General features: G+C 32.0%; 2 protein-coding genes across 2 annotated transcripts in view; both read right to left on the bottom strand.

Annotated features, from left to right (window-relative positions):
• Window positions 1-214: 214 nt before the first annotated feature.
• LOC106475506 (3-ketodihydrosphingosine reductase-like) lies at window positions 215-6,067 on the bottom strand. Its single transcript, XM_013936185.2, has 6 exons — window positions 5,898-6,067; window positions 3,223-3,312; window positions 2,213-2,272; window positions 1,500-1,565; window positions 909-1,008; window positions 215-447 (listed from the first exon to the last, which is right to left on the bottom strand). The coding sequence occupies exons 1-6, from the start codon at window positions 5,994-5,996 to the stop codon at window positions 368-370; spliced, it is 495 nt and encodes a 164-aa protein (XP_013791639.2). The 5' UTR covers window positions 5,997-6,067; the 3' UTR covers window positions 215-367.
• A 4,941-nt stretch (window positions 6,068-11,008) lies between these two features.
• LOC106475507 (probable ribosome biogenesis protein RLP24) overlaps window positions 11,009-12,433 on the bottom strand; it is a 9,035-nt gene continuing 7,610 nt past the window's right edge. Inside the window, exons 4-5 of the mRNA XM_013936186.2 lie at window positions 11,601-11,683; window positions 11,009-11,256 (exon numbers count right to left, since the gene is read on the bottom strand). Of these exons, the coding sequence (XP_013791640.1) occupies window positions 11,177-11,256; window positions 11,601-11,683 (163 nt within the window). The 3' untranslated portion in view covers window positions 11,009-11,176. The remainder of the gene's footprint in view (window positions 11,257-11,600; window positions 11,684-12,433) is intronic.

The raw sequence follows: 12,433 nt of genomic DNA, 5'->3' as shown, positions 1-12,433 counted from the left end.
TTTGTCTGTAAACCTTTTTAATTTATGTAGAATAATTTATCGGTTGAATAAGTTTTGGAATTGAATTTTTACATCATTAACATAATTTATGTAGAATAATTTATCGGTTGAATAAGTTTTGGAATTGAATTTTTACAACATTAACATAATTTATGTAGAATAATTTATCGGTTGAATAAGTTTTGGAATCTGAGCTTTAATAAAATGGATACTATATACATAAAAAAAAGAATTTTGAGGCAGTTATTTCTAAAACTAGAGTCACTATTTAGTTTTATCTTATGAAGAGTTTAAAGTTTACATAGAAATGGACTTGAAAGCATTAGATATTCCCACTGTAGTTAACTGCTGACATTGATGCTTGGTTTTATTTTTGGTAGAGTCTAAAGTTTACACAGACTTGAAACCATTTGATTTTATTGTTGTAGTTAACCACTGACACTGATGCTTGGTTTTATTCATGGTAGAGTCTAAAGTTTACACAGACTCGAAACCATTAGATTTTATTGTTGTAGTTAACCACTGACATTATTGCTTGGTTTTATTTTTGGTAGAGTCTAAAGTTTACACAGACTTGAAAGCATTAGATTTTGCTGCTGTAGTTAACCACTGACATTGATGCTTGGTTTTATTTTTGGTAGAGTCTAAAGTTTACACAAACTTGAAAGGACTTGGTCTTTAAGAATTAATGTTTCTTTTAAAGCTAAAATACAATGATATACAAGCTTTATGTTTCGAGTATAACCTTATAGATTAGACACAAAGTACAAGTGTAACATAAAATTAGGACTGATATTTTTATCATTCATCAAGAAATAAAAGAAATCCTATTTTCAAATTATAGCAATAATTAAAAAAAACTATAAATTCCTCATCCTAGATATAGAAGTGGTCCAACTGTTTTAAACAGACCTGAAAATCTTCAAGTGGTGTCTCTTCAAAACGATAACTAACAGATGTACCTGCACAGTTGACAAGCATGAAAATAGGACCTGCCTTTTCTTGGGCCTCGAGTCAAAACAGAATAATATAAAAAATTACAATCCAGAGAAGTGATAAAGCATCACCAAAAAATACACAACATAACACTTGTTAGCACTTATAAAAGATACAAAACCTAACAATGATGTTTTTATAGCTACTCTACAGTGAACAGACTGCTATAACTGTAGTTCATGTATTAGAACAGCTGTTACTAATGTTTTTATGGTTAATCTACAGTGAACAGACTGCTATAACTGTAGTTCATGTATTAGAACAGCTGTTACTAATGTTTTTATGGTTAATCTACAGTGAACAGACTGCTATAAGTGTAGTTCATGTATTAGAACAGTGAACAAACTGCTATGAACTATTTCATGCCCATTTGAAACTATGTTTAACTTCAATATTAACATATAAATTGTTATTTTTCATTTCACATTTAGTGGTAATTTTTGTTCCATTTGTTGATTATATTCTAATATATGAAATTAGTGCTGGTTTTATCTTTGTCTTACCATATTTACAGCATCTTCTATGGCATTGTAATTCTTAGTGACATCTACGGAAAATATCTGTATTTTCTGTAAAAAGAAAAATATTTCTCATGTGTGACAGCATAATATTTATATACACTATCTACAGTCTTTAGAATAATCTTCCACTTTTCAAATAAATTTTAACACTACAAGTATATCATTCACATGTTAACAGACCTTGTGTTCTGATAATTTTATGCGTGTTCTCTTTTTTTTTTCAGGCCAATTAACTGGAAATATGTCATACTCTCTCCATTGAAAAAGCTAGTAGGATATAATCAATAGCACTACAGAGATATCTATAGGATATAAATAGTCTCAATAACATTCATAGGGATAATGACTACAAAACAAAATCAAATCAAACCTGTCTCTTGGATAAAAAAAAAGGCAACAAATGCTTGTAAATCTGAATCTTAACAAAGTCTTGCAAGTTTATTCATTGGATCTTGGAGAATTAAGTACTTAAAAGAGAATTACAATTAATTTTACTACTACATAAAATGTAATCATGCTATAAAAGTAATTTTATGGACATAAAACATACAGACCATTTGTTTACTATCAGGGGAAAGTCACTAAAAAACGAGAAATCTATTGATTGACAAGAAAAACTTAAAAATGGTAATTATTTTTCTCAACAAGTACTCTAAATGCTCTATCCAGTTTCTAGCTTCAAATTTCCAACACACTTGTTTGTCTGGTTCTCGAACAAATCTTAGTAGTTCTTCTTGAGCTGCTTCCAAACGTTCCTAAGCGGAATAAAAAGTTGTACGTTGAGAAGTGAATTCATGACACATCTACATGGTACCATTTCTGTATTTTGAAAACTAATGAAACAGAATTAAAAAACAGGTTAGTTATCAGTAATACCACATAATTCAGCTTAAAAGGGCTAACCAAGAAACATTCTTCAATACGTATTTAAACATAATTCATGAAACATCTTTCAGCAGCAGCTTTAATAAGTTTTATGTTATTATGTGGTTTAACTCATCAATTCTTTTATTTTAAACATGCTTATGTCAGAAACCCCCACAAGAGATATTCTGATAAAAATATCCCGTATTTCAGTCAACTTCAACCTGTAATTTTTCAAACTTAGCCATTATTTTAAAGGCTGGCATAATCATGCACTCCTGGGAGGCCTGTATTAAACCATAAATTTTTAAAAGATTGATATTATAATTTATTAAGTTCTACAGAACCAGATATGGGTATATATTTAAAACGTAGTTGTTTCCTACCTTGTAACTGAGACTATCACTGGCCTCAATGAGTGTCTGATTTAGTACACACGCATCAGAGCTACAACTAAGAATTGAATTTTACATTTTAAATAAAGAGCAAAATATTATCTTTCTTTAAGTCTAGATTTTTTTTTACAAGGTGAAACATTAAGAGCTATAAAACTGCTCAAAGAGCCTTTAATAGCCAATAACAGCCTGTTTTTTTCAAAGGTTAAACTTTTAAAAACATTTCGATGTACACTGGGAAGCGTGTACATATTGAACACAACACATGGAGAATTGAAGCTGTAATCAAAGTTTGATTATTATCTTAAACGTTGTGTGTTCTTAGTTTATCCTCAAAAGTTGTGTATGCTTTATTAAACACAATAGAAGAAACTAGTTTGAAAATGATCAAGCAATGCTTTGGTACTTATCTACAGTTACATGAATGACCATGAACAGCTACTGACCTCATTTCTTGCAAGCAACGTTACGCTTGCTCCTCTAAAAACAGCATCAACAGCTACAGCTTTCCCTATTCCGCTAGATCCTCCCGTTATCTGAAATTAGTTCCCAACAAGAAATGTTTAACATAAGAAAATGCACTGCATCAAAATGGAATAATTTATGTGGTAAACGTGAGTCGTGGCACCAGTCGTTCCATGGGGGCCCCCAAGTGAAACTTCATTCCGTGGTCCCTATTCTTAACAATAACACTACACTATGATACTAAGACTTCTAAACAGGGCAACAACCACTACGAACTGATAGTTGAAAGAAATGCATTTTAAAAAGTAATCACAAAAACAGACTTGCAGTGGCAGATGGCTTTTAATTATAATAAAGGTAAGGTGTGAGATAATGCTTGTGGGTTATCATAATTTGAATTATAAGTATAATTTAGATGGGAATAACCTAAGTAGTACTATGAAAGAAAGGGATCTTGGTGTAATAGTTGATCAGTCTCTTACGCCATCCAAGCAGTGTGCTGTTGCTAGTGGCAGGCCAAGTAGGAATTTAGTTTGTATGTACAGAAATATTGAATCAAAGTCTAGAGAGGTTATAATTTCATTGTATAAGTTACTGGTTTGGACACATTAGGAGTATTGTGTTCAGTCTTGGGCTCCTTACCTTAGGGAAAACATTGAACTGTTGGAAAGGGTTCAGAGAAGGGTTACAAGAATGGAAAGGGTGTCATACAAAGATAAAAATCTCTGAAATTGTTTTCCCTTGGAAAAAAAAAAGAGTTAGAGGAAGTCTGATTGTGGTATTTAAGATTGTTAAAGGAACTAACAGTGTTTTTGCATCATATTTCTTTGTATTTAAGAGTCAGAATGGTAAGACTAGGGGACACAAACATAAATTTTGTTGGGTTTGGAGTCACCTTCAGCTAAGGCAGTTTTATTTCTCTAAGAGAGTGGTTGGTTTTTTAAAAAAGTTTCTTTCAAATTGGGATTGTTAGTTGAAATTTTATTATAGTTGTGAATAAATAAATTATACAAGCAAAATCTATGTTGTTAGAACAGTATTAACATGAAAAAATATACAAGTACAAAAATCTATGTTGTTAGAACAGTATTAACATTTAAAAATACACATGTACAAATATTTATGTTGTTAGAACTGGATTAACATTTAAAAATACACATGTACAAAAATCTATGTTGTTAGAACAGTATTAACATTTAAAAATACACATGTACAAAAATCTATGTTGTTAGAACTGGATTAACATTAAAAAATATATCTGTACAAAAAACTGAATTTAATTATAAATACACACACATCTGTAATGTTTATCTTGTACAACAAAAATAATATGCATGAGGGGGGCCCCATATCATTCACTATTCCAGTGCCCTGAAGTGTCTTAATCTGCCACTGCCTAAAATTGCCAGTGAATAAGTTTTAAGTTTAATTTTTAGGTAATGCTACTGATAAAAAATAGAACTATTTGGAATTCAAAATAAGCCAGCAGCAGTAGTAACAAAATGTTTTGAATAATATTATAATAACCTTCCATACAACAGGACTTGTAGTCATAACTGATTTTCATAAGACTTGAAATGTTTAAACAAGTTTTTTTTCTATCTAACCAATATAGTTTAAAACCATGAATTATCATAATACATATTTTAACAGGTATCTAGAATTTAACTCAAAGTAGAGAAAAACTATTTTAGTTTTAGGTTATGAAATTTAAATATTTTATCTCTATAAACAACCCAGCTAATGCATGACATTTCTACAACGTTGCTAAATAGTTGGTAAAATTGGCAATATATATATTAATGGATTTTACTAATGCACAACTATTCAGCAATGTTGTAGAAATGCCATGTGTTAGCTGGGAATATTATAAAAATCAGACTATATAGCCAGCACATTTTATTTGTTGCATCAGTAGAAGTTGTACAACTGAATTACAAAATGCTCTTTATATATGAATATTACAGTATTAATATCTGTCTTATTAATTTAACAGTTTCACAAAAGAACTGAAGTATTGATTTATAATGAAGAGTAATGATTATTTCTTCAAATATTAAATATAGCAATAAAAGTAACCTTTCTCTACAACTTTTAAAGGTTAAAACAAACCATTCTAGGACTTGCCTAGAATTCTGTTACAAAACAAAACAAAGAGCCTTTTAAATTAATTTTTTGTTTTTTAATTTTATAGAAAAGGTTCAATGTTTAGAAGTATAATATTTTGTTTTTAGTCACGTCTGAAGACAAACGTATAAATTTGGTTATCGGTATCATCATTTTACTAATACTATCACCTAATTGTGAAACTATAAGGAACAAATAAAAAATTATATATATTATCACGTATATTAAAAAATAGTCAAAATAAAATATTTTTCTGCATTTAGCCTAATGTTTAAAATTACAACAGCAACTAACAACAACGTCATGACAACCGCATTACTCCGTAACAAGTTCTGCTATTCCTAACTCAACGTTTGCTCGTGTTGGTAACTCACTAACTGGTACCGTAGTAATAGTACTAATACTAGTACCAATAGCATACGACTACGAGTAAAGCTGCACGGTTGGTACGAGTATGAGAATCAGGCGATTTAGGTAAAATCCTTCAGAACTAAACTACGAACTAACTAGTGATATTTGTAATTCATACCATAACATGAGCTCCCGACAAAGATACTTTATGCTGTAAGTAACTTTTAAGTAAAAAAGCTAGAACTCCAAACAAAAGAATAAGTAGTAACAACCACATCCCCTCTACTATATCTGAATACAACTAGGCCTACTACTTCTAGCGTCATGTAGAGCAGCTATAACACCCTGTTCAAATTATTATTTTTCTGCACCACAACGTCGCTAGAGAGCGTTTTGAAATTTTGCTTCTAAAATACGACGAATATACAATAGATTCACATTTCTTTATTTCAGGCTTGCATTCGGAGGTGTGCTAATTTTTTCTTATTCATATTATAAATAAATCAATGATTGCCTCTTCAGTATATCTTTTCAATATCTAAATAGTTCAATACGATAAAACCATAAAAATAATTAACTAAATTTAAACAACACAATAAGTATGAAGTAGGGCCGAGCGCCTCCAGTGATTAGCCTTCCGGACTGTGGTATCGGAGGTTTTTGATTTACGTTCTGTTGCCAACAAGAGAGAATCCTCAAAAGTAGCGGCACTTGAAATTTAATCTATGAGACTTTTTTTTTCCCCTTTATTTTTAGCTACATTTTTGTGCGCCAGCAATATCAATCGTGGAGCGCGCGTATACCCGATTCAATTTTATTACTCATGAGGATCTCTACTAGCCTACCCTCAAACCGAAATTATTTTAAGTAGGATTAAAGTAAATTAATCTACGAGATCTTGGGAATGGTTAAATACATCAATCGAAAGGATTTGACCTCTTGAGTCCAAAACTGTAATTAGATCTCAAATAGGTCAAGGGATGACGGAGCTGTAAACTAACAGTTGGTACTTGAAAAAACAACCAACTCAAAAACATTCTATAAGCCGCTATGCCGCGGCAAAAAAATTTCGCTTCGCACACTTTAGGAGTGTGAAACAAAGAAGTCACACGACCGGGGATTGCTTAATGGCTTAGTATAAATATATAAATTTTGCAGACGGGTTGAATGGGTAATGAAGAAAAATTTATTATAGTAACACATGTTCAACGTTTAGACAAGTTTTTGTCATCATCACATACAAGTAGTTTACCAAGACACATGAATATAAAGTATGATAACAAAACTCTGTACACCTGTTACTTTGTAATAAAATTCTCTTCGATACCCATTCAAACCGTCTCAAAATGTTATTAATCTCAAAGTGAGTTTTTGTCATGACATTAGCATAGGTATCTTGGCGTCCCAGGATTCTGGTTTAGAATAGGGCTGTATTGTCCAATTAAGATGGACTCTTTCATTTTAAACTTGATGTTTGATTTTTAGTTTAAAATTCGATTGTTTTACAGATATAGATAATTTGGCATTATTGTGGTCTAACTGGTGACCTATACAGTGAAATTATAGCTCTTTATATTTGTATAAATACAACTTAAAATCCTATTTGGCCTAACACGAGCAATAGTATACTTCTTGGATGGTTTAAAAGATTGATTAACCAGAAAACCAAGATCCTTTAATCCCATAACACTGTTAAAGTTAGTCCCATCAAAATTATGCGTATAACCCAAAATAGCAAACCTATGGCCCACATTTACAGGACCACCATAATACAAATGTAATGCTTGAACTACTAATTTGAACTTTTTCAGTTTAATGATAATTGCCACTATAATGCAAATTTAATTTCGTTAACCAAGTTGCAAATGGTAATTAGTAGGCCTACTTATTTATGTGCTTTAATGTAAATCAATGCCAAATTTTGGGTCCACTTTCAAGGAATAAATGTAAAAGTGTTTTTACGAAATATCACTATTCCCATAGGGGTTGCGTGAAAAGTTACCTTTGTGCAAACCTCGGGGGGCCAGAACAATTCACTTGGCACCATTTAGAAGTCGGTGCAACCAGCGGTTTGGGAGGAGTTACGAGACACACACACATTGAATACTTTTATATACAGATTATGATAATTCACATGCATTACTTTGCATTTATTATAATCACTAATCACCTGGAATTTATTTGCCCAATTTATAAACCTACGTAAGTCTTTTTGTAAAGCAGCAGCAGCATCCTCACAGCCAGTAATACCTAAGACCTTAACATCATCAGCAAATTTTAATAATTTATTGACCAGTCCTTCATCTCTGTCGTTAATGTAAATCAAAATGAACAAAGATCCTAACACTGAGCTCTGAGGTAGCCCACTGGTGACATTAATCCAGTTTCTGAGTTCCATTTACAACAACCCTCCGATTCCTGCCGTCTAGTCAATTTTATCCAAGCCAAACTGTCCCCCCCCCACAACTATACATCTTTTTGTTTTTAAATGAGCCTTTTATGTGATACCTCGTTAAATGCTTTCTGAAAATCCAGATAAATTACATCCACACCCTTAACCTCATAAACAGTTATATTTTCAAAGAATCTCAAAAGATTAGTAAGACAAGATCCTCCCTTTACCCATTGACTGTTGATTTCTCGTCGAGGGTATGGTCCACCTCCAGCAGTTGAATGAGTGTGTGCGGTACATGGTGTACAGTTTGTAAACATTCTGCATTTGGTTAGAGCAGCCACAGTCAACGGGTTACAGAAACCATGTTGACTGTCAAACAAAACTCTGAACTTCAAGAATAAGTTACTGTATTACATCCACATTTAATTTCAGTTATACAAACCTGTTCCAAGAAACATTTTTCACATGGAAGTAAAAAACTTTTATTTTTGAAGGTAATAGCTTTAAACAAAATTTTTTTCTTCTAATTAAAGCATTCCTCTCGTTGTCTGATATTTAAGATGTGATAAAATATGCAACATCATTAATATGTTTAATTAATTCAAAACATTCATTTAACCGGGCATAAAATAAGGTAGCTTGTAGTATTTAACATCTTCTGTGATAGCAGTGTGGCCTAGTGGTTAACATGCTGGTCTACATATTCAACTTCAGTTGTAATAAGCTGTTTAATACACACTGCACTTTCAGTTGTGGAAACACCATAACTTTTACCGTCAATCAGTGAAGAATGCATTTAACTGGCTGTCTTCTCTCTTGTCAGCAATTCTAAATTATGGATGGCTTTGCCAGAGTTGTGGTAGGGGGGGTTCTCTGAACTGGACATTTAGCCCACTTGTTACATTGTTAAAGATACCAATACCAATTACCTCTATGCAGCCTTGGTTACACTGTTTTATAGGAATATCATACACATGTTAATAACAATTTCAAACAGTGGAACTAGTAACAAAATCTAAAACTAATAATACAAACATATCAACTTTTTAATACACGATATGCAGCACTGCACGAGTTAATACAGGTTACTAATCTTACGTAAACATCTTTAAAATTCACTGAAAATATAGTATTGTCAGACAAAGACACAGTAGCACTAGAGGCTGAAGCTGTTACCATCATTTTCAATTGGTAGTACATAGCAATATTAATAATTCCTTAATGATAACCTGTATCATGGTAAAAGTTAAAAACCTAATATCCATCTGAATATAAGAAGTTAAAAGTTCAATTTCTGGTACTTGAAATACCTGATCCTCAGTGTATTCTAGGAAATTGTAGGTCATAAAATTCACGCCCTTATTTCATGGTTAATGGTGATCCTTTTTGCAGCAACTTTAAAAAGCTATGGTGGAAAAATTTTCTAAGGTTGAAACTGTTAGATAATATTTTGTGAATACTTAGCAGTAGCTTAGTAGGATGAAATATTTACTTGAAAAATATTTTGTAATTTTTTTTTTCACTAAAAACAAAGAAAGTTTTCTTACTTAATATTCTAAACTCTGTATATAATTACTTACTAGAACTTGTATTTCTTAAAGCCACTAGATTGATCAATTAACTTGCACAGCTGGAAAAGAAATGTAAATATTACCATTCCCTGACAGTTGCACCACCTGACCATAAGGTCTGTCTCCTGATTCCCTAAATTCAGATGTAATCCTCTCAATTTCAGTTTTTCTAGTAATTTTGGTCTATTTTGTTTACTTGAATACTGAAATCAAATTTTTATTGTTAAAATGCTTTGTTTATTTGCATGCCATAACTATTAAATCTTATGCAAGTGCCTTGACTTGCTAGCAGACTACACTGGAGAACAAAAGATAAAAATGGATAAACATTTGATAGGACAACTGTAGTGTGATTAGGGTGAAAATGATGGAGAGGAAGTGGTAGTCAGAAGACACAGGGAAGTGTTCCCTCGATGTGATTAGGGTGAAAATGATGGAGAAGAAGTGGCAGTCAGAAGACACAGGGAAGTGTTCCCTCGATGTGATTAGGGTGAAAATGATGGAGAAGAAGTGGCAGTCAGAAGACACAGGGAAGTGTTCCCTCGATGTGATTAGGGTGAAAATGATGGAGAAGAAGTGGCAGTCAGAAGACACAGGGAAGTGTTCCCTCGATGTGCATTTTCACCCTAATGTCTTCTGACTGCCACTTCTTCTCCATCATTTTCACCCTAATCACATCGAGGGAACACTTCCCTGTGTCTTCTGACTGCCACTTCTTCTCCATACAGGGAAGTGTTCCCTCGATGTGATTAGGGTGAAAATGATGGAGAAGAAGTGGCAGTCAGAAGACACAGGGAAGTGTTCCCTCGAACACTGTTGCAGATTTGCCAGTATTCTTACAGCTGACTATAAATAGGAAAGTGTTTTATGTTCAGAATGTACAATTACTTTTGTTAGTGTTGTTCATAGCACCACGATCGTTGACAGGAATATGAAAAACAATTTCTCATATCACAGAAAAACAAACTTTTTTCTCCTTAGTCAAATAAACAGAAATGTAAGGAATGAGCAGTTTTTACTAAATATTACAAACCCACCAAATCACTGCCCCCAGCCTAAAATGTTCTGAACCCCCCCAAATAGTTTCTCACGATCTGCTGCTGTCACTATTTTACAAACAGCTGAATCATCTAAAAATACAAGAAATTATAATCATAAAAACTATTTGAGAATTGTGTATTCATTGAGTTTAAAGTTACAATAGCATGTAATCTAGAGTACTTAGAGCCACCAGAAGCTTACTCAAGTTTCACCCATTATAAAAAAAAAGAAGTTTATTTCCCCAAGTTAAAAATGTTTCGTAAGAAAAATAAAACACTAGACTTCTTTTAAGTTGTACTTTATTTCTGGAAGTCAGTGAAAAGTTGATGAAAACATATACCTTACGAGGCAAAATAATCATTAAGAGAGACAATTTTATTAGACTTTGCTCACTTATCAATCTCAGTACACCGACAAAATGTTTTTTTTTCTTCACCAATACTACACATATCAAGCGTTCTCCTCCATTTCCTGGTCCGAATTTTCTTTCACAACTTCCATCAATCGTTGTTCCATTTTGGCTTTTGAAGCTGGAAGATACAAAAATAAATAGATCCTGAGAACCATTTCAATTACATATAACAAAGGTCTCGCATCTTTTTAAAATTACTTTTCAGTTTTTTTTATGGAAGAAAAATATTTGAAATATTTTAAAGCTAATAATATACAGTAGCTGAAACATCTGCATAATTATTTAACTAATTAAAAGTTTTTGCAAATTAAATTAAATATCAAGTTTCATTATACACTGATTTTATACTTTGATAACTTTGTAAGTAAACATCTGTAGAATAAAACATAACTAATTTAAATTTCTTATCTGCTATACTAAATTGTTAACTCAAATTCACCAATGAAAACAACATTCAACTACCTGCTGGGGATTTGATGAGACTTAGGTCCCTTCGAACTTCCTTGAGATCCTTTTCTTTTTCCAGCTGCTTGCCCTTTTTAAGTCTTGAGAAAACAGAAAGAGATCAAAATTATCACGAACAAGAGGAAAGAGAAACGAATCAATGTTATCATAACAAAGCAGAGACCATTATTAAAGATAGTGGACAAAAAAAATCTGAATTTTCTTTGTTAGAATAAAAATGAAGAATGGTTATAGCACGAAGTTTATCATATACTTAGTCACAATAAAAATACAATTTATTATTTTCACTTCTTATACACGAGAGGCTATTTCTTTCAGGTTGTTATAAATTACACACATATATATACTAATGGAGCATAACGTATTTAGACATAAAAAAATCTTCATAAAATAAATGCTTTGAAACACCTAAAAAAGAATTCAGAAAACAACTAAATTTTATTTTTATCCCAATGAAAACATCTAAATTTTTTTGTTATAATAAATTCATACAAAGGAAAATCAGTTCCATTCTTTATTAGAGGTTAATTTTGATCAAATTCTACAACAAAACTTACTTTATGTGTATAATTTTGGGGGCAGTACCCAGTGTTATGGATAATGCTTTGACTTTGTAATCAAACGACCGCAGGTTTGAAACTTGATCATTCCTTGTTGTGTCACCGCACAAGACACTTCAATCTACTGATTTGTTAACTAGATACCAGCTAATAGGTGGGGATTAATTGAACGAGACACTTCAATCTACTGAGTTGTAAACTAGATACCAGCTAAACAAGACAAGCTAAACTGAACAAGACCCTTCAATCTACTGATACCAGCTAATAGGT

The sequence above is a fragment of the Limulus polyphemus genome, unplaced genomic scaffold (assembly GCF_000517525.1).
Source record: "Limulus polyphemus unplaced genomic scaffold, Limulus_polyphemus-2.1.2 Scaffold8686, whole genome shotgun sequence".
Lineage (NCBI taxonomy): Eukaryota > Metazoa > Arthropoda > Merostomata > Xiphosura > Limulidae > Limulus > Limulus polyphemus.
This window is presented reverse-complemented; position numbering and strand designations above follow the sequence as displayed.

What these genes read in the sequence shown, in the direction of transcription:
- LOC106475506 (XM_013936185.2), bottom strand. Translation starts at nt 5,996, where the DNA reads ATGTGGTTGTTACTACTTATTCTTTTGTTTGGAGTTCTAGCTTTTTTA. An exon ending in TTCGAGAACCAGACAAACAA is followed by an intron (nt 1,566 to 2,212) that starts GTGTGTTGGAAA and finishes TTCTTTTTACAG; the next exon opens with AAAATACAGATATTTTCCGT. An exon ending in TAGAAGATGCTGTAAATATG is followed by an intron (nt 1,009 to 1,499) that starts GTAAGACAAAGA and finishes TTTTGACTCGAG; the next exon opens with GCCCAAGAAAAGGCAGGTCC.